General features: G+C 41.8%; 1 protein-coding gene across 4 annotated transcripts in view; it reads left to right on the top strand.

Moving 5' to 3' along the window:
* IQGAP2 (IQ motif containing GTPase activating protein 2) overlaps positions 1–22418 on the top strand; it is a 902890-nt gene that overhangs the window by 684905 nt on the left and 195567 nt on the right. For all 4 annotated transcript variants that reach the window (XM_069223623.1, XM_069223606.1, XM_069223596.1 and 1 more), the window contains 2 exons: positions 732–902; positions 18527–18610. In XM_069223623.1, the coding sequence (XP_069079724.1) occupies positions 732–902; positions 18527–18610 (255 nt within the window). The remainder of the gene's footprint in view (positions 1–731; positions 903–18526; positions 18611–22418) is intronic.

Genomic DNA, 22418 nt, shown 5'->3' with positions numbered 1-22418 from the left:
CCAAAAAACGAGACCATATATTTTTTATCCATGGCTCCATAATTTGCATTTTGCTTCGAAGAGGGAGCCTGATGTCCTAATTGTAGAATTCTGTACCAGCCTGTCCTTTTCTGTATGAATATTGTGGTTCCTCTGTTTTCACTCCTAAAAGAGCCATGCATGCATTCCACTGAAAGACTTCACCAGAAGGGTGTGATGTTATGCGGGATTTTGGGAGCACTGGGATCTGCCAATGAAAGAGAGCATACATTTAGAGCACAAAAACACAAAATTATATGTTAGTGTCCAGCACATCGCTTCATCTTTTAAAATAAAACTTCGTTTTGAAAGTTCCAACATTCGCATTAAAATGTCAGTTTTACAAGTTTTTGTTTGTGAATTAAATTAAATATTTTTGATCATGTATGTATTTGTATTTGTTTTATGTGCACTTGTTTCTGTATTTTTGTGTATTGTTTTGAGATCTCGTACCGTGAAGATTCAAAGCAGATGTCAACGGCAAGCGTTTCACTAGTTCTTAGGAGATTTTGTTCTTTTAGTGCAACAGATAAACTTTTGTAGGTGGTTTAAAAGTGTCGCTCAAAATGTAAACGAAAGTACTGTGGTCTTCTAACATATATGTGTATTGCAACCCTATCCATGTAGCCTGCATCGCTTTCCTGTTTAAGTGAATGGCTTAAGCCGCTCCAGAAATGTAATCTTTTAAGTGAACGTTTTTTCCTTTCCACCAGGCTATTGTTGGTCAGGTCACAGCCAGTCACGACCGTGAACAGCTATGGTTTGCCAATGAAAACCTTATTGTAATGTTGCAAGCCCGCATTCGGGGTTACCTCATCAGAAAAGCCTACAATGAAAGGAAGGCATACCTCCAGAAACAGGAGCCCTATGCAATCAAACTTCAGGTAGGAACATGTTTGTTGCAAAGCTTGAAGTATGCCTGGTGTTGTCATGTGCTGGTCAATTCCTGCAAAGGTATGAGAGGAATTTCGTGTTTCTTCTGTGCATAAAATGTGTAGGATTGTGAATCGTTTACTGTAGGAACTTTAACGTTAAAATAACCGTTGGAATCCACTGAAGACAAGAAAGCAGCGGTAAACTATAAACCCTGATGTAGGTTTCTGCTGTCAACTTTCCATGTCCTAATACACTAAGGCTTCCCCTCTCCCCTGCCTCCCCGCAGGCTTCGAGGCTTGCGCAGGGGGTTGGCGTGGGCAATGCTGCGGACAAGCGCACACGGCGAGCCGTTGCCGTGAGCCGCCTCCGTGTTTTCACCTCAGTGTCACTGAGTGAGTGAGAGGTGAGCGCTCAGCGCCTGGCTCCCTCGACCGAGTTCGGCCGCGCCCGGGAGAGTCCGGGGCTGACTGGGGCCTGCTTGGCGGCTCGTGCAGTGCGCGCACGAGCAGCTCCTAAGTACGAGCAGCTGTGACTGGAACTGAAGTACTGAAGGAGCCGAGGGGCTTTAGGCCTCCTGCGTCTCCCCGGAGGCTGCTTTTTAGTGAGGAAATTCCGCCTTCATCGGACAGAATGTGCCAATAGCTTTGTAGGCCACCGTAGTGTACTACGCACCCTGGAACCAGGCAGCACAAAGGATCAAGAGACGATAGGCCCCCGCCTTTAACTCAAGCCTAAAACCACCCTTCCGGCTTTTACGGCCGGTGTAGCGGGCTCTCGTTGTAACATTAGAAATGAACTGTCATGTTAGAAATAAAAAGTGTAGAAATGCAATATGTATGTATGAACTTTTAATGATTGTGACTGTAAATTACCTTCTAATTTGAGTGAAGTTAATATGACAGCTGAAAAAAAAAATAGTCTGCAAAACCTCATAATGGTAAGGTAATGAAAGTCAAACTATAGAAAAGAAGTGAAAGATCTTTAAAGTTTTTCTTACAGTTGAAGTTGCTTCACTTATTTTACTGTGTTCTGAGTCACCCTCTGTTTCCGAGCTCCGCAAACCCAGTGTGTGGCATAAAAACTACGTCTTCGATTTGTATGGCGAATTAAATAATACCGCACCCGGCTAAAACTAAGTATGGTTTGCATGCTTTGATGGCGAGACAGCGCATTTAAAATAAAATACCACTTCTCTATTTTCTTAATCGAGAATGTTGTTAGAGTAGGAATACTCTAGTATTGGGCAGGCAGTACTTTGCCGTTCTCTTTGCCTCCTAAAGGAAGTCCCCTGTACTGACTACCGGACTATTTGACGTGTGTTGCTGTTGCCTATATCACTTGCTACCTAAGACATTGTGCATTCACCCACTAGTTTGCCAAGTGTGTTCAACTGTTGGTTGGCGAATCTCCTTGTTTTGTTACTTTTATTTCTGTACTTCTCTACCCTTTCCACCTTAAATCGCGTCTTAGTGCATTAACATCAGGTAAGGCTGCATTGATGGTCTCAAACATTTTGTAATGACTCCACCGCCAATGCGTCAGGCTGAGTGGGGGGCTCTGGCCTGTTTAAACTGATGTTTTGAATAGGGGTGTGCGAAGGTACGGAGATTGACGTCTGCAAACTTAGTGGTATTAAAAAACAATTTGCAAGAGAGAAAAAAGTAAAACGATACTTGGTGGAAACGGTCACCATAAAAACACAAGTTTAGTTCTTTTGTAACAACAGTTTTGAAGGAAGTATTTTAGCATAAACGTTTTACCGGAACTTTTACCCCCAGCAGAAGTTCACAAACTAGGCGATCTACGCACATTTTGTCACCTTTGCAAACATTTTGCCTGCCTACATTCTGACATGCTGCTGGATTCCCGTTCTGATCTAGCCTTGCTGTGCATTTCATGTTAAATCTTCCTTAAGGAGACCAGTTCTTCCAGGACAGGTAATTGTCGGTTTCACTGCTGACTACAGCATCACCTGGGGTGCACATAGCACATTTTGATATGAGTAAAATTGAAAGAATGTTCATGCATCTCCTCTCATTCCATGTTCAGTAACGTTTGTGTCTTTCATTTAGTCGCAAAATACACATCCAACCCGTGAGTCACGCCAACAAGCAAACTGGCGACCCTTTTCAAGGCTGCCTGAGGAATTAATTAAAAATCTCTGCAGCTGAACTATATCTTTCATCAAAATACCCAAAATGCACTTATTTCATTACTCAGGAGAATTGCGGTGGTATAATAGAAGCAGACCCTTGCCTGACACTTACCACTCAAGGGAATCAAATGAATATCGGAGAAACAGTCGTTCTTCAACTCTTTCCGCTCAAGGAGTTTGCAGTGTTATCTGGCAAACCTAACCATTCACAGTCTCACTGTTGAAAGTATTCACAGTGGTATCAAGGATTCATCCTTTTGCTTTGAGTCACATAGGCAGTGTATTCTCTATATTACACCCTCCCCAAGTCTCACTCATTAAAGGATTTCGATATAAAAATTGCTCTCCTTATTATCTCACTACTCCAAGGGTGCACTGAAGTATCTAGGAAGCAGGTTGTAGTGGCACAGCAGGACATGTGACACATCTCCCACCCAGGATCTATAATGCACGTATTCTGCAGCAGTTGTCATCAATCTCTTTCCGTACAGCTTAGATCTGCAGGGCTAAGAGATGGAGAAAGAGCTTGCAGGCATCTACCTGGACTTCCTTGATCTTTTGTGCCTCCTGTTTCCAGGGTCGTGATATGAACGAGCAGTTGTAACTTCTCAAGGCTCAGCATGTCTCCCTGCAGTGAGAGGTTGATAATCACCCTGAAGGACATACTGATTTGAGAATTGATACCCTGTGCTCTTATTGCAAAAATCGGATAGCGCGAAAGATTGAGAGCTTGAGGAAGTTCCAGATCCATTTGTGTGCTTATTCAAAGTACCCAAACTTTTTCAAGGAAATATATATTCTTACGTCAGTTTTACCCATTACTGAAGCCTCACTTCTTTTCCAACAAATGTAGACAAAGTGCTTTTGAAAAACTGTTTGCAGCATCACATCCTTACATCAGTGACCAATACCAACAAGAAGTCCACTACAAAGTTTAACAATCTGGTGCTGAATTCTTCCTTGACTTAGACTCTCTTTTTAGGCCTTGCCTGCAATAGCACATGCACTGCATGTGCCCTCACTTGCAAGGGGTATTGTTTACAATTAAGGGGTTGTAGCCTGCCCATTGCATACCGTTGTTGGCTTCATTGGCACTCTTCTCAGCTGCCTCTTAATTGGCCAACTTGTGCCGGGTGTCACTTAATTTTCTTCTGTGGAGCATGAACCAATCATTTATTGATTCCTCTTGATTAGTGTCCATCTGCTAATTGCTCTGTGATTGAGGTGCTTTTTTCAGGACACTTCTGTTTCTGGTTCTGCTGGTTTCTCCACTCATTCTGTTTTCAAACACATTTTTGGACAGCATTTATCTACACCAGAAACTTTTGGCTTACTCTTACGAATAAAATAAAATTACATTTTATGTTGGTTGGATTCAGACATACAGCCCCTTTATGCCTCATACTTTTGCATTGATTTTAAGTTTAGTTCCCTGTTTAAGGTGCTAAACCCACAACTGTACTACTCTACACCACTCTACTCTATGCCACTTCACTCCATGCCACTCTTCTCTGCGCCATTCTACTCTTCTTATGCTACGCTACTCTGTGCCACTCTACACTGTCACTTCACTCCACTCTATGCCACGCCTCTTTATTCCTTTCTACTCTACTCTATGCCACTCCACTCTGTGCCATGCTCTGCCACCCTAGGCTGACCCTCACCATCCACTCCACAATACTCTATGCCACTCCACTCTGTGCCACTCTACGCCACTCAACACTACTCACTATGCTCTGCATGCCACTCCACTCTATGACATGCCACTCTGCACCACTCAACTCTACTCCATGCCACTCTACGTTATGCCACTCCACTCTATTCTGCACCACACCACTCTCCTCTATGCCAGTCTACTCTGTGCTATGCTGCTGCACAACATGGCTTAAAGGCACTGACAAAGTGAATAGCACGCACACAGGGGAGACCTGTTGGCTTTGCCAGTGATTGTTTATTCACACTTTGGCTTGAATATCATTGAAGATCGAAAGTGTCCATTCGGACACTATGTTTAATGTTTCTGTGTGAATGGCTTCCTGTTCCTTCATATTGTACTTGGAGGTTATTGGCGATCCAGCTTGAGTCAACCACTTTAAAGTTAGTTAGAAAGTAGTGAGTTCATTATTCTCTTGAATACAGTTGAGTAGGGGTTGATGTCAGTAGGAACATGCAGAATCCTGAAACACATGTCACAGAAATGAGAGATTATCTTTTTCATTAGCATAATTCACCTGTGTTCTGCATGTATGTGTAATTGTGCATCTGTATATACCACTCTGTGCAGTCATTACAAAGACCCAGACCTAGTAGCTGTACCAGTGCTTGTTAACAGTGTGAGCAATAAGAGTGGGCTTTTTTTAATCTTTTGACAAAAAGTAGAGACAAAGTTTTGCAAACTTTGTCCTAACAGATGTTCCTTCTCTATCGTGGTCAGTAATTTTTTCCACATTCTACGTATGAAATGATAGTTAAATACTTGCAGATGGCAGCACCAGGGACAGGCTATGAGAGTAATACCCGTATAGTAGCGTTTAACATAAACTAACTGTGCCTTTAAGAAATATCCTTTAGCTGCTACTTAAGGGCAACTTATCTACTTCTGGGCCTGGAGACCATTCCCTGCATGGCTGCAATATCACTTCACAAAGGTGTGTTTTTCTCACTTTACTTTTTTGACAGCGTATAGTAAAGCAGGAAGTAAATTGTCCACTAGAAGCCTTTTGCATTCTCGAGTGGAAGATATTTTGATTTTGGTGCAAGAAGTTGAATATTTGCAGTTGTCTGCTCACTGAAGAACATGATATGTGCAAGCTGTCGTGTGTGACCTACAGTCCAAGACAACTCCTCTGTGGGCTCTTTGTAGGTGCATGCAGGCAGAAGGCTGGGCTGCCTTTATAAAATGTATCTTGATGTAGTTGCAAACTGCCTCTTTGAGAAGGTACATATTTGCTTTATCTGTAAAAAAATAAATACATTTAAAAAACGGGTAGCTGTATATTATTTCTCCACAATAATATTCAATAATTTAACCTCTCCCTATAAAAACAAGCCACAAAGCCAAGAACTCTCAAAAAAGGTGAGTGCACCGTCCTTAAGACAAGCGGGAGAGGAAAGCAGGATACGGGTACTGCCTCAAATAATAAACTAGACCCAAACTCGCTAGCACTAAATGTCTCTTAGCCCTAGTTGCCCCTCTTCTGTACTAAGGGCGCCTGGGGGCAACAATGCATTGCACACTATCGAGAATGATGTATTCAAATCCTACACTTAACTTAAATCCAGAATTTGCGTCTTATGCCACCCAGAAATGCCTTTTTCTTTCGCACATTAGCATATTTCTTGTCCGGAGTGCACCGTCAATTTCACTGAATAGTGACGTTTGAAGATGGCATCTTGCCAGGCACTTCTTCAGGGTCGGACTGGGAACCCAAAGCAGCCCTGGCAAGTTAGTCGTACCAGTGGGGGAGGGCGTGGGCAGGAGGGGTGATGGGGTGCAAGTGTGGAGCACTGCTACTCTGCTGCTTTTGTGACTGGAGGCCGATATCGCAACAGCGCTGCAAAACTGGAAAACTGGCCCCCACTGCTGCAGAACCCGCTCCAGCCTTCCAGTCTCCCAGGAAAACATCCAATACCCGCTAAAGCCAGTCCAGCCCTGCTCTTTTTAGCCATTGCGTCTAGATGTAAGCTATTGAATAACTGTAAAATGCTTCCCTGCTAGTGCCAGAATTGGAGAATATTTACTCAAGTAACCCATTAATTCCGGGTCAAGGTGTTTCATTGGAAAGTGGTGGAATCTCGTGGGGTGAAGTCATGATAAGCCTTCTCTGACAGCCATTTTATGCAATTCTAGTTTATAAATTCTGTTGCTAAGAAATTGGCAACAAGGAGCAATGTGATAGTTGATGTGTTGTGGCATCCTTGATTGATCACACAGAGGCTGCTTTAAAAAATAAAAAATCTGGATTAAGGCACCTGCTGCTGGGCTTTCTGTGCTCAGGAATTTCAAGGGTATAACAATAATAATGGTAACATAACTCTGGTGGTTGATGCACTTGCTGGAGAAATGTGTATTGAATTTAGTTACAGTTTTGACTAAAAGTAGCTTGGAAGGTTAATGTGCCTGATGCAAAGTACTTTGTTTAACATACAGATCACAGATTTGTAGTTTATGTAGAGAGATAAGTCGGTTAATGCGTTTAACAGAGTGATCCTTTTGTTACTTGCAGTTCATAAATTGTAATCCTAATATAACACAGTGAACTATTCACATGCAACAAGGAGTTACATGCAATCTGCAATACATGTGTTTAGGACCTTATTGGTTTTTCTTTCCATGTCTGTTCCTATTCTAATGTTGCTATAAAGGGATCCCTTTGGTAGTTCTGAAGTCTTATTAGTACAGACAGCTCTAACCAATGCATTACTTTTTTAGAACCTGACTTAGTGTTTCACCCAACCATGTATTTTTAACTTATAATGCCCACAGGTAAGTACGATATGGGACTCCTACATCTTGTAACTCATAGTCTTATGTAACATGTCGTCTGTGTTGATTTACCCACTTGACTGATCTCTTGTCTCTTTATAATGTGTGCATAGTATGTAAAGTGCTCTGACACACTGAAGTGAGCTGAGCAGTGTTATTAAAAAAAAAAACTAAGAACAATTTATTGATATTTAAATCGTTTTTTGAGTAATTACTTGTTAGAAAGTGGGTTACTGGTTGACTAGGGTGTGAACCCTGGCTAAGCAGCAACCACAATCCTATTCAGGGTAAGGCACAAGGAAACCCCAAATTAACATGTGCTCAACCATAGCGCCTAAATGCATAAAGCACCAACCGTGGCTATCTTGTCACGCTGGACCGGGTCATAATCAAAAGTTCAGGCCAACCATGATGGAGTGTGGGTCGGGTACAGTCCCAGGTTAGACCTGCTGAAATTTTACCTTCTCAGGTTTTGTGCCAAGAGACCTATTCATTTTTAAGAGGATCGCAAGGAACATGAAGATCGTTGTGGGCAGTAGTCATCGTAGTGCGAAGAGCAGTTTGGGCATCTCAGATGGGCGGGTTCGAGCTTTCTGTTGGTGGTCCCCCATGGGCTGTCACTGCTGCTGTGCAAAGAGATGAGCTGGCAGCAGCTCTTGCTGGATTCAGTGTGAGTGGCGCTGTTTCATAATGAAATGGCCCATTTACAGTTGCAAAGAGCCCAAAAGCTTGATTTTAAAAGCTTGTGAGCCACACCAAGAGTCCTAGACCTATGAGGCACCACTTGTGGGTCAGGAACTCGCTGCAGCTGGGTCCAGGAGCTGGTATGTCCCTGAGGCTCAGATCAGGAGGCCAGTAGACTAGCCCTGGTTCTGACTCCAAACTGACTACAGGTTTATGCAGTCCTTTGTGTGGAGCCAGGACATAACCTATTCAAGTGTAAGTAGGGCTCAGCTGAGCTCCTCCATTGCATCCTGCCAGTGGTGGCCCATCCAGTCACACCTACACCCCCATTCTGTGTGGCTTTCTAGAAGAAATATACAAAGCGCAGCTGTTACCCACACCCAGACATGTGACCCAGAGACAGGCTGTAGGCACCAAATGGCTAAGGCAGGAAAATGCCAATTAAAAAAAAGTGGCACATTTAGAATTGTAATTTAAAATCTGACCACCATAATTTAGGATTTTAAATTAGGATTCCAAAGACACCAAACATGAATGGGTTATCTCTTCCTATTTGGAAATTACACTTATAAAATGTATAAGGCAACTCCAGTGTTATCCTACGGGGGAGATAGGCCTTGCAGTATTGAAAAACAAATTTAAGAGTTTTTCACTACAAGGACATGTAAAACTTCTAACATGTCCTGCTTTTAAATACAATGCACCCTGCCCTCAGAGCTGTTCAGGGTGTACTCTACAGGAGATGCATATGTATTAAAAAGGAAGGTTTGGGCCCAGCAAAAGGTTTATTTTGTCAGGTCAAAATGGCAGTTCAAAATTTCACATAAAGGCTCTGCAATGGTAGGTGTGAGACATGTTTATGGGCTACATACGTGGGGGGGGCACAATCATTGCTGCAGGCCCACTAGTAGCATTTAATTTACAGGCCCTGGGCACATACAGTGTCACTTTATTAGAAACTTACAAGTAAAGTTAATGTGCCAATTTGGTATGAGCCAATTTTACCATGTTTTATAGAAAGGGCACAAGAACTTTAGCACTGGCTAGCAGTGGTAAAGTGTGCAGAGTCCTAAGGCCAGCAAAAACGAATTCCGCAAAAACATGATGTCTGAAGGCAAAAATGTTAGATGGAAATCACAATAAGGTTGCTAGGTCTAACATTACTCGTTACAGACCGATGTATCTGACATTCTCTCATAAACAGAAGTTGAACAAAGTCAAACTGCCTCCAGATCACATTTTCACTTACGTACTTGTGGACTAATAACAATCGGTGCGTCATTGTTTACCCGCCACTGCATTAGCGTCTAGGTGATAGGCTGCATATGACTTCCAGCCAGGATGATACCTGAACAAAATAAGGGATGCTGGCCCTTAAAATGAGGCCTTTGCTTTGGGACCAACTGGTAGTGAAAATTACAAAGCCCCCTTACTGGCTGCAGGTGGTACTTGAAACGAAAAGAAGACATTATACAGGTGTTGCTGAATGTGCCTCTGTGTTGACAGGTGTCAGTGGTACCAATTCTGCATATTCCAGTGGGACCAGGCTAGATCCTGTATTCAGCTCAATAATTGCTGGTGGATCTATGATCTAACTGGACCTCTGTCATTGCCTGCACTGTTCCACGAAGATGACATGTTTGCTCCCTATCATCGCTCTAAAAATGTGCTTTGTTAAAACTGCAGACTTCAGTAATACCATTATGTTCCCACTAAACTGAAGTTCCAGTTTTGAATCTTCATGTGGGCAGTCTGTAGCGTTGTAGCAGCAAAGATGCTGGATCTGGATTTCTCGTAGTTGTCAACAAGGATTCAATGTACCTCTTTCATCTTACCATGTAAATATGTTCTTGGATTTGTGGATAGAAGCCACTTTGGGAACACTGTTGACCACACAAATTTTAAAATCCTCTTGCTCTGTCAGACAAGAGTATAATATTATTTTATTTTGTGCCATGACTTTAAGTTGCGTGTCCAGTTTCGAGAGTGCCTGTATGAAGTCTTGAACTCTGTCTTTTTAGTTTACTGTTCATAGTAAATACTGTCTTTGAATTGTCTGCTTTCACATTAAAACCACCTCAAATTAAATTTATGGACCCCAGCAAGTCCTTTTTGCCTCATCTAATCATTTCTCATACATCTTCCTTCAGGGATGTGTTTAGAATAGGGTCCCTAAGATCCTTGTGCAATGCAGAGCTTTTTGTCTTATAAAGTATTCCTTTGAGTCCTTTATTTATTTTCAGCCATCTTTTCCTTTAACGTCCCCTCTTCCAAGGTGTTTCCTGCTATAGCCACCCAGAGTGGTGATTAAGACTAGTAACTCACAGTAGTGTAAAATTATGCTACAGAATGACCATCATCCAATTCACTGCATCCCGAGGCCCCTGAGGAGCTCACCATCCTGCGCCATCCACTCAGGGGCTGGCGTTGAACCAAAAGGGAAGTCAGCCCCAGAAGTGAAGAAAAGTACCTGTCTCCCGGCTGCCCATCCACTGTCTCTGAGCCTTCAGAGAGATCACCATCAGCAGCTCCATTTTTGATGCTGTTCACATCCCTCAAGTGCCATATGATAAAAACCGGTTCTTCTATCACTCATTTGTGGAGCACTGCTGAAAGTGTGAAGGCTGACACCTCTAGCTATGTGGGTTGATGGGCTCTGTAATGCCTGTAGCCAACCATTTTAACCTTGTGGACCATTTACTATCAGATTTGAAGATTTTCCCTGTGGAACATGTTTTAAAGGCAGAACTACTGGGCATCAGAGAACATTTCTGGATGTACCGTTTAAAATCTCTGCATCCAGATGGACTGAACATCACTGACAATACCACTTGATTTCTGCATATCTGAAGAGTTCTCAGGACTGCATTGATTCCACATTCTAATTGGAACCTTCACTCATGATGCTTTTTGAAAATCCACCAGTGTCAGCTGTGCAGCCACTGAGCAAACCATCTTGTACTACCTGAGAAGGCGGAAGCTGAAACGTTGTAGTAGAAATATATTTTTGTTCTTTAATGAGATCATCTGTTTGAGTCACTTCTTTCTTGGATATTACATTTTCTTGTGGCTCTTTGTATCCTTTGGGATCCAAATTTTTGCCCTGGCTGGCTGTTGTTTTCTTGTGATCCTGCATCTTCCAGTATATATATATATATATATATATATACACACACACACGCGGACTAAATCATGGTGTGTGTGTGTGTGTGTGTATATATATATATATATATATATATATATATATATACACACTGCATTCAAGACTCCAAACTGGCACCCATTGCAGGGGTGGCAAGTCGTACGGGTGAAAAAAATGTAAAATAATAAATTCTGGCAGCCACGAAAGTAACTGAAGCACTTGCACTCGGGTGTGCTGTGTGCATTTATTTATTCCTTGTCGTGTTTCGACTTAAACAGTCTTGTTCACTCAAAACAAATACAGCCATGTTGTAACAATATATTGCAAAAAATAAACAACAAAATAGGACTGTTCCACCTAAAGTAAAGGGGAAAAGAAAATAGCGCCATCTTGGAGTGTATTATACTAATACAGTGTAACATAATGTCGTACCAAGTACTGTCTACTGAAACTGTGCAAGATTATAAATACTCAACAACATTTCAGTGCCAAAGCTCATCATTGGCTACCCACAGCGTATCTCATTAATGTACAAATGCCTACTTGAACTACCTAATCGATACATCTGAAATCAATTTAAAGTGAGCAGTGCTTCATTAAAAACGAATAATGTACCTAGAGATTACATGTTCATTCAAATTAACAAACTATCAATCTGTTTTGAAAACCAATCTTACAAATAGGAAACTTTTAAATGAAAATACTTTTTAAAAGAAAAAGTTAAATAATGATACAATTACATCACAATCAATGAAAATATGAATACAAAGACCAGTTAAAGAGATCAAATCAAGGTGATCCACTATGGAAGACACTGATCACCCAAGTGTTTACTCAATTCCTCTTCAATCCAAATCCAGGATATACCTGGATTCACTTCTCCGAAGTTTAAGTTCCCTGTTTCCACCACGTGGATCCTATTTTATCTGGTTGACAGCAAAGAACTGGAGCAAATCTCTATTGCTACAATGAAACTCTGGAAAATGGCGTGCCACAGGGTAGTGACTATCCCAATTATTAATCGATCTCATATGTTCCAAAATGCGCTTTTTCACTGGATGGATTGTGCTGCCTAAGTATTTCTTGCCTCAAGGGCATAACAAAACATATATTACATAGTCTGAGGCACAGCTCAAAAATGTATTAATGCTCTTATACCCTTTTCCGTGAGGCAGTGCAAACTCTTTAATAACACTACTGTTTTTACATGCTCTGCATTTTGTGCAAGGGTAAAGACCCTTTAAATCTATGACTGTGTTGCAACGTGGATCAATACATTCACTTTTCAACAAAGAGTCCCTTAGTGACCTCCCCTTCCTATAAGTTATACTAGGCATGTCACTGATCTCATTGTTTATAAAAGGATCACATTGAAGCAACTGACAATTCTTAGTTATGATATTTTTGATCTCTTTGGAAGCATTATTAAAAGTAGTGATGAATCTAATTTGTTCATTACCACTTTCAGAGATCAACAAATCATTATCAAATAATAAAGACTGTTTTTTTTCCCATACTCTCTTGAACACTCGTTGCAACACATGCTCAGGGTAATCTCTCCTGTGAAATCTAGTAATCATGTTTTCTTGTTTAATGGAGAAAGACTTGTCTGTGCTGTAATTCCTGAGGGCACAGAGGAGTTCTCCATAAGGAATGCTTCATTTAAAATGTTCAGCATGTTCACTCCGAGCATGTAAGATTGTGTTGCCTGCTGTAGATTTACGAAAAAGAATAGTTTGTAATTCATTGCCACTGACCTTAACCAAAAAATCTAAAATGTGATCAGCTCACGATTGATAGTTGCAGAAAACACAAGATTGTATTCATTCTTATTACGACATTCTACGAATGATTCAGCTTCTTCTCTGGAGCCATCCCAGATTACAAGAAAAGTAGTCAATATAACATAGCCACAAAACCACATGCTTAAACCCTTCCTGAGTCTCATCAGTGATGGACACCTGTTCCTCCCACCAGCCCATGAGTAAGCCAGTGTAGCTCAGGGTGAAACAAGTGCCCATCGCTGTATCTTGTGTTTGTTTGCACAACACATTATTGAACATGAATGCATTGTGTTCCAAACAAAATTGTGCCGTAAGGAGAAGCATGTTGGTATGTGCTAGCAAATGTATGGTTCTGGCTCTCAAAAGGTGTCTCATGGCTCGCAAACCATCTTTGTGACGAATACTTGTATAAAGTGATGATGCATCCAATGCAATCAACCAAAAATTCTCTTCCCAGCTCACATCATGAATCTCTTTAAAAGTATCTTTTGTGTCCTTCGCATACGAGGGCAAGTTAGACACAAAGGGTTTGATAAAATGATCTATGTATTTCAAGCAATTCTCCAAAAAACTGCTTTAGAGGATACCATTGGCCTTCCTGGAGGGTTCTCCATGTATTTATGCACTTTAGGGAGTAGATATAGAGTGAGAATCTGAGGTTGTTCACAATGAATGTATTCATATTCCTCCTGTTCAAGGACACCCTGCTTCTTCCAATCAATTAGCATGTCCCTGAAGGTTTTGACCATCTCAAGGTACCCCTATCGTGTTATCCTCACATAGCATTCAGGTATGTGTTGGTGGCTGTATTAGTATAGTACACTCCAAGATGGCACTGCTATTTTTTTTTCCTTTTTCCCTTTACTTCAGGAGGAACAGTCCTATTTTGTTGTTTATTTTTTGCAATATAAATTGATACAACTTGGCCGTACTTGTTTTGAGTGAAAAAGACTGTTTAAGTCAAAACGTGTCTTGGAATAAATCTTTTTGAATGCCACAGCATGCCCGAGTGCACGTCCTTCAGTTACTTTCATGGCTGCCAGAATTAATATACATAAACACACAACATGGATGCCCTTCCAGACAGACGGAGGCTCGTCTGTGGCTATCACTAACAAATATCTCCACAGCGCTCACTTAGGTTAAAGTGAAACAATGAGCCACACCAGCCAGCTGGTACTGTGGCACAATAACTTTATTCCACCACATTGTCATTGCGGTGCTGATCACATGACAGAGGCGGCCATTATGTTTCTCATATATACCAACATTAAAATAGAAAAATAAACCATACTTCGTTTAACATTTCATTTGTGAAATACAAAATAATAATTAACATAAATTGCATGCAAATCCATTTACAAAACCCCTGTACTCCAAATAATTCTATTCATCCACAAAACACCATCTAATAGACCAGAGATAGCCTAACCCCCCATTCGTAATATAATATGAAATTCACTGACATTATTAAACATTCTAAAGCTGAAGTGGCAAAGAAAATTAAAGAATTCACAAAAAACACTTATCCTCTTAACTTCAGAAGCCATGTTCAGAATTTGTCATCCCCTAGATAAAAATGTGGAATAGACCTGAAAGAATAGGGGCTCACATATTATTAAACAACATAACCTATACAAATAATTAATCAACACAATAAACAAGAACCATTCGATGAGCCTTGCAAAGTCAGAAGGGATTCACTAAAATCAGTTATTGAGATGCCCATGTAAATCTTCACCCATATTGATCCCCGTCCGGGTCACAGAACCCATCTCCAGGGTAAAGCCAGATTCTTTACTCCTAAGGGTCAGAACTCTATACCCCCTCTTGTGTTTCTAGATATACAGTCAATGCCCACAAATTTGGCTTGTTTCCAATTCTCTCTGTGTGAGTCATTGAAATGTTTAGCTGTGCCATAACTCTGATCATTGTTTGCTATGACATGCCAATGTTCCAAGATATGTTTCTTCACATGAAGTATAGTATATCCTATGTACAGTGTCACAGCAGAAAGCTCATCAAAAGGAGGAACTGTAGTGGTTAACATTAAACAGAAAGGCAATTTACTGGAGAAGTTAAGGTGCAGAGAAGTCAGTCGATGGTGGGAGGCAACCTCCCTACAGGACTACATCCTGTCTGACAACAAAAATGCATGTTCCAAACTAATTATGAAATCCTGATCCCACAGGTCTGGGAGGAACATAAGGAACTGGTCCAATAAATTGATAAATTAACCCAAGACATTAAATCAGATGCAGATCAAGGATAGGTCAAGAGCTCTTTGAAAATGATTGCTGACCCCTATGGGGATGAATATGGACCCCTGCGGGTGGGAGCAATGTCGGCTCCCACTGCAAGTGGGGAGCTGGCTGGTGCCGCAGAGGTCCTGTGGCTCCCCGTGACCCCTAACGAATGCCCTGCAGTAACTACAGTTCACGCCCCTCATCACTAATTTCATTGCAAATGTTGCAGTAATATTATCAATTATGTCATAGAAGGTCATGACTGATGTAGTACATGGGGAAATTAGCAGTGCATGGCAAGGACACAAGTTAAATTTACTTGAGATAACTATAACTGGTGAAATTCTTTGGTTTTTAGAGTTTAAAATGTTATGTTGTTACTGAACATTTCACCTAACTGTAATGTTACTTTAACCTTTGTTTTTTTTCAGTGAATTTCAACGTTGTGTATGGTTGAGGGCTGCCTCTTTGGGGAGCCCCCACCCCCATGAGCAATATATCTACCTTGGCCCCACAAAAGTGAATGGGGAAAACGTGTTCTGGGACATTTGATTGGCCCCCACTTGATGGATCGCTCATAAACTTTCCATGCACAAACTAGTCAAAAAGTCGCATTTTTTGGCAAAGTTTTGTGGAGATTTGTCAAACCATGTCAACAATAAAAGTCATGTCCTATGGACAGAGTATCCCAACTATACCCAGTAGTGACCACCATACATTGGAACTAAAAAAACAAAAAAACAAAAAAAACTGAAATTTACCAGTTATAGTTAGCAAAGCTAACTATAACTTGCACCGCCGCCATGCACTGCTTATGAATTCACATATTACGTCACTCATGACATGTTCTGTGAGATAATTTGACATCACTGATGACATCATCCAATGAGTTTTAGATTGTCTTACACTCTACATAGTGGCAGGTAAGCATCATCCAATGTCTCATCCCCATTACTCCGGGGTCAGCCACTAATATTAGGAAAATGGGCTCTTGGCCCCCTTTCCCTGGCCTTAAGAGGCCCTTGGAAAACAACTAATAATAGGGGAGAGGCTCACATGCCTCCCAAGCCTTATTAGACCCTGGAGAGCCCATCCCCTGGGGCTGAATTGCATAAAAAGGGGAGGGGCATGCAGCTTCCCTCACTGAGCCTTCTTAGCCCCACAGACCCCACCCCCTGGAGCTAATTACCAAAATTAAGGGGAGAGCTGCCAAGTAGTACCCCTTCCCAAACCTATTGTGATCCAAGGACTGCCCCCCTGGGGACAATTATGATAAAAAAGGAGAGGAGGGCCCCAGAGACACCATCTCCCAGGGCAGAAATTCTAATTGGAGGATGACGTGTGGCCAATGTGACTCCAGTGGAAGCAAATTCGCTTAAGGGAAAACAACACTATTTTTAAAACCAAATGGGTTTTAGGGTCTCCTGCGAGAGTCCCTCAAAAACCAACCATACATATATACAAATATTTTTCCACCTTACTTTCTTAATAAAATACCGACTGAATTCATAAAAAGCACACTTTCTGGACCAAGTGCTAGCTTTCTGCCAGATTTGGTATGTCCGTTCAGCAGTTTTTGCAGTAGCACGGTCTAAAAAAGTCTATGGAAAATGCAACCACTTCTATGAGGAGATGTTCACGCATGGAAGTTTACTACTTAGTAGTAAATGTAGGGGACAGGGGGAGTGGCTCGAAAAGTTGGAATACTTACAAAAAAAATGGGAGGGGTTTAGGAAAGGACAGACACACACATAAGAATAAGCCCACTGCTATTCACAAACTGTACTACAGCCAAAAAAAGACCCAAAACAGTAATATATGTCCTCCAACTCGGGCCTGGAGTAAGTCCAGTGTCACACATGGCCAACCACTGGTGGTACTGCAACACCATCCCATAGAAGATAATAGAGGACAAGACTTAAAATAGGATCTCATAGAATATAGTTTAAAAATAAATACATTTATTTCAGCTTTTTAAATATATATAACATTTTGTACTTTTTAGTACATGCGTGAATATAAATATTTTACCTTAGGTGGGTTTCTTTAAGTGAATCTTTATATAATACTTATAATTTGATATATTTTAATTAATTAAATATTTAATTCAAAATTCAGTTAATAGTGTTGTAGGTTGCATTTATTTTGCTCTACATTTAAAATAACTAAATAAATTTATAAAGATAATTTCTATTAATGTTTAACGTAAAATTATTTTTTCTATTCTTCAAAGTTAAACATTGTTTTTTTAAATTTCCATGTACTTTATCATAGGGCAATCTCTGCACTGGAGGCAGAGAACTTTGCCTACATGTGAAAAGTTAGTAGTAGTAACTGTACATATTATCTTAAACTTTAATTAGGCATTTAATTAATTTAAATATAATCAACTTTTAAAGATAATTTAAATGTACATTTTTTTGTAAAATTCTACTGAAAGAAAAATATTTGTATTTACATGTTTAACATTAAAAAATAGAAAAAGTTATCAATAGAAATAATTTAATGAATTGAATTGTTTTACATTTGTTATATTTATTTTAAAATTTAAGATTTATAAAAATGTTTTATTTGGAAATATTATGTTTTATTTATATTTAATTTATTTTAAAACATAAAATTACATTTATACGTATTTTAAAAAGTCAAAGTAAATGAATTAATTTTAACATTATTTGACCTTCGGTTCTATTTTCAACTTTGGCCTCCATGCACATTCTAAAAAAACAGTGTGGTTCTGGTCGTTCCGTCACTTAAAATGATTTCGCTAATTTACTTTTAAATGAAATTGGTATTCGACCAATATTATTCTGTTGCTTGTTTGTACCGCCTGAGATAAAGTGGCATATACCAGATCTTCATCAGGATATTTTTGGCAAAATATCCATTCTCTCAGAATTTCATCATTAACATGCTTGTGAGCGTATATTCATCCTAGGGCACGCCTGGGTTCTATTTTTTAATGGCAGGCACTAACTGATAAAGTTGACGTGATTTAAGGAACGAGTTTATAAGGCATGTGTAAATGTTAAATTATAACAAAATGTATATGTAAGTATTATATCAAACATCGGAAATGAATATGGTGTTAATTTCTGTTGATTAAGAGTATTGACATGTTTATGCTGTCCCTAGGCCTCCTGGAAAGGGTACAAGCAAAGGAAGGTCTACACCGAGAGACAGAAGACTCTCCAGGGAAACATAGTCGGCATCGTTAAGGTACGTGTTTCTGTGGAGTGAAACTGGTGTTCAGTTTGCTCATGGTTAGTTGTTTTTACATAGACCAGAGCCAGAACTGTAATTTCTCAGCAGATAATGGAGGCATCACTTCTGCTCAGCTGTGCGTCATGGACGTCAATTCACCATAATGCCAGAGGTAGCGTAAGTGACATCACACATCCTTTCACCTCCACTCACACACACTTATACATACACACAAATTTGTACTTACATACACTCTCCCATAAACATCCACTCATCCGAAAGCATTCAAAAAACATACATTCATTTAAAGGTATTTAACTTACCTCAGGTGCCACGGAAAGGCATGTTCCAGCTAATTGTACTCCATTTTTATTACACTGATAGTGAGTAATATATTATTATTCACTCAGCGAAGGTGGAGCGTCACCCACCTGCGAGCAGCAGCGGCAGCAACTCTTAACGAAATGATAATAAACTGTGTTTATTATTGTTTTGTTGTTAAAGGTAGGGGCCATGGGGGATGACTGAGATGAGGGGAGTGCACTGTGCACTCGCCTCATTGCGCATATTTGTTTGGCTGGCTGTCTCGGGCTGGCCAAACACACATGTGCACTGTGCTTTCTCCAGTCCGGCACTGTGTTGCAGGCCTCGAGAGAGCAGGATCAGACTGCTAGTCTGCCTGGGAGCGCCCTGGCTGGGCACTTCCAGCGAATCCTAACGCTGCTCTGAGCAGTGTCAGGATTGGCTGCAGGGCAGGCTGGGAGCCTGTGCCTGCAGTGATGAGGCAAAGGTACGTTTTTATTTTAGATTTTTGAATAAATGTTTTTGTGTCCCCCCTCTGCGTGCCGTCCTGCCCATTTAGAGCGCAGCGAGCCACAACTGTATTCATTATTAGTGTAATGAAAAAATGAAAGAAGACAAAGAGAGTGGAGCCCTAACTGAAGTCCGTAAGGTCGAGCTGCCTCTGTGTTCCTAGCACCGAATTTGCCAACTCTGAGGCCAGGGGTCTCAAAGGCAGTGCCAGGGGTAGCAAAGGGCAAGTCAGGGGTCGCTGTTGCGACCACTAAATGAGGTCCATGCTTTACGTACCTGTACGTGTGACATTTGTGACACGAGTTCTTGAAACTGATTTAAAATGGGACCAGCTCTGTCTGTCCAGTGGGGTATGTGAAGTGGACCCCAGGTTCCATTTCAGAACCAGCTGTTGCTTCGGAGCGTGTTTTTGAGGTTGAAGTGCGCCACAAACTTATTAGCCCCTTTGTAAACTAAGCTGCGCGCATGGGTGTGCTTCGTATGTACTGTTTTAAACTTGGTAAATGACGGAAAAAACTGTTTATAGATTAAACGCTCAGCAAAAAGAATGTGCCATTGGCCCTTTATTTGCTACTCATCGTCAAAGGTTTTAAGTAATAAAGGTGCAATGTAGGTCCCTGCGGAGAATAAGCACTCTTTTGACTCTTTACAAATACAACAAAATTCTCCACTCTGACCTGGATATAATTTCAGTATGCCACCAGCTTATCTTTATGCTCCAGTTTTGTTTACATCCCATTATAGGCCATTTCTCCTGAAAAATTAGGTGGTTTATATTCATGCTTAGATTATGCATTCCTTAATGTATTTTGTTGTTCCTTGCTAGGATTTGCTCGCTTTTGACCGAAAACACTGAAGACAAAATGTCTTTAGCACCAAGGACATACTTTTTTGAAGACCTAGCTATAGGCATTTTGCATTCCGAGCTGAGTTGCTAATTTCTGACGTCAGTTAGTATATTGAATGGAGTACAGGATATTCTGTGTTCATAATGGCCCTGAAAACGTCTGCCTTTACATTCACTCTGCATCAGTCTTTAAAAAAATTAAAAAATATAAATATATATAAATATAAATATATATATAGGTGTAAAGGTTCCCGATGCTTGCCCAGCTTCTTCCACCTCTCGAGGTCGGTGCAGGTCACGGCCACCGGTAGTCATTTATTAAATAACTCATCCCCGCCGACACTAGAAAAACCGTGACCCACTCCCTCGTCACGAGCCGCCTGGACTACGGCAACACCCTCTATGCTGGGACCACCGCCAAGCTCCAAAAACGCCTGCAACGTATTCAAAACGCCTCGGCCCGCCTCATCCTCGACGTACCCCGCAAGAGCCACATCTCCGCACACCTGAGACACCTGCATTGGCTCCCAGTCAGCAAAAGGATCACCTTCCGACTTCTCACCCACGCACACAAAGCCCTCCAAAACAAGGGACCGGATTACCTCAACCGTCACCTCAGCTTCTACGCCCCCACCCGTCTCCTCCGTTCCTCGGGCCTCGCGCTCGCTGCCGTCCCTCGCATCCGCCGCTCCACGGCGGGTGGGAGGTCCTTCTCCTTCCTGGCAGCCAAGACCTGGAACTCCCTCCCCACCAGCCTAAGGACCACCCAGGACCACTCCGCATTCTGGAGACTCCTAAAAACCTGGCTCTTCGAGCAGCAGTAACCCCCCCCCTTTTTCCCCAGCGCCTTGAGACCTGCACAGGTGAGTAGCTTTATAAATATTAATGATTTGATTTGATTTGGAAACGCCACTCTTCACATTCATTTAAAAAAGACCACACTCCAGTTTTCAGTTGCAAAACAGAGTTCAATGGCGATGCGTTTTCAAAACGCGTCGCCATTAAACTCTGTTTTTCAACTGAAAACGGTGGAGCGCGGTCTTTGGGAATGAGTGAACAACACCACGACTTGTTTTGTGTGTAAAAGGCTGCTTTATTGGAACAGGTGCACCTGACAATTCCTCCCCCCACCTGGGCCTTTGCCTCACAAAACTAAAGCCTCACTAGGCATAGAATAAACCTATCCCCAGTCCTCCCCCTCCCCTACCCCACCCTCCCCTTCCCTACTCTCTTCCTGCCTTTTCTTCACCTCTCTCGTCCACCTACTTCCCCTGTCCTACCCGCTTCTTTTGAACCTATCCGCTAATGCGCAGTTTCCTGCCTGTCCATCTCAGACTAATGGTCGTTCCCCCTATAATAACTGAATTGCCCTGCCATCTCTGTCCGCCACCCGAACTCCTTTTTTTTTTTTTTTTTTTTTTTGCCGTGCTCCGCACCTGTCCAAAGCGACAACCCTAATCTGAGTGCGCACCTGCTCCTACAAAGCAACCCATTGTGGGAGTGAGGGTGGGGGGAAAAACCGGCACCTAACTGCCCTAGATCCGGCCACCAGGTCACCTTCAACAAAATGGTGACCTGGCAAAAAAAATGGCCATTTAAATACCCGCCCTCCTACCTAAAAGTGGCACCCCGGACACCCAACCGCGTCGCGGGCAGTACCACCCCTCCCAAATGATCCCAGGGGGGAACTCCTCATTCCGCCTCCTCCACCCTGGGACCCCATTGGGAAGGAGTGAACAACACTACGACTTGTTTTGTGTGTAAAAGGCTGCTTTATTGGAACAGGTGCCCCTGACAATTTCCCCCCCACCTGGGCCTTTGCCTCACAAAACTAAAGCCTTACTAGACATAGAATAAACATATCCCCAGTAGTCCCTCTCCCCTACCCCACCCTCCCCTTCCCTACTCTCTTCCTGCCTTTTCTTCACCCCTCTCGTCCACCTACTTCCCCGTCCTACCCGCTTCTTTTGAACCTGTCCGCTAATGCGCAGTTTCCTGCCTGTCCATCTCCGATTAATGGTCGTTCCCCCTATAATAACTGAATTGCCCTGCCGTCTCTGCCACCAGAAAAAGACCCCGACTTTTTCTGCCCCCCCAACCTAGGCCTCCCTCAGCAAGGCCTTCAGGTGCTCCTTCATTTGTAGCAAATAAAGTTCCATCCCC

This window comes from Pleurodeles waltl, chromosome 1_1 (genome assembly GCF_031143425.1).
Source record: "Pleurodeles waltl isolate 20211129_DDA chromosome 1_1, aPleWal1.hap1.20221129, whole genome shotgun sequence".
In the NCBI taxonomy this organism is placed as follows: domain Eukaryota; kingdom Metazoa; phylum Chordata; class Amphibia; order Caudata; family Salamandridae; genus Pleurodeles; species Pleurodeles waltl.
The sequence above is the reverse complement of the archived record's forward strand: the minus strand, read 5'-3'. Positions and strand labels throughout refer to the sequence as shown.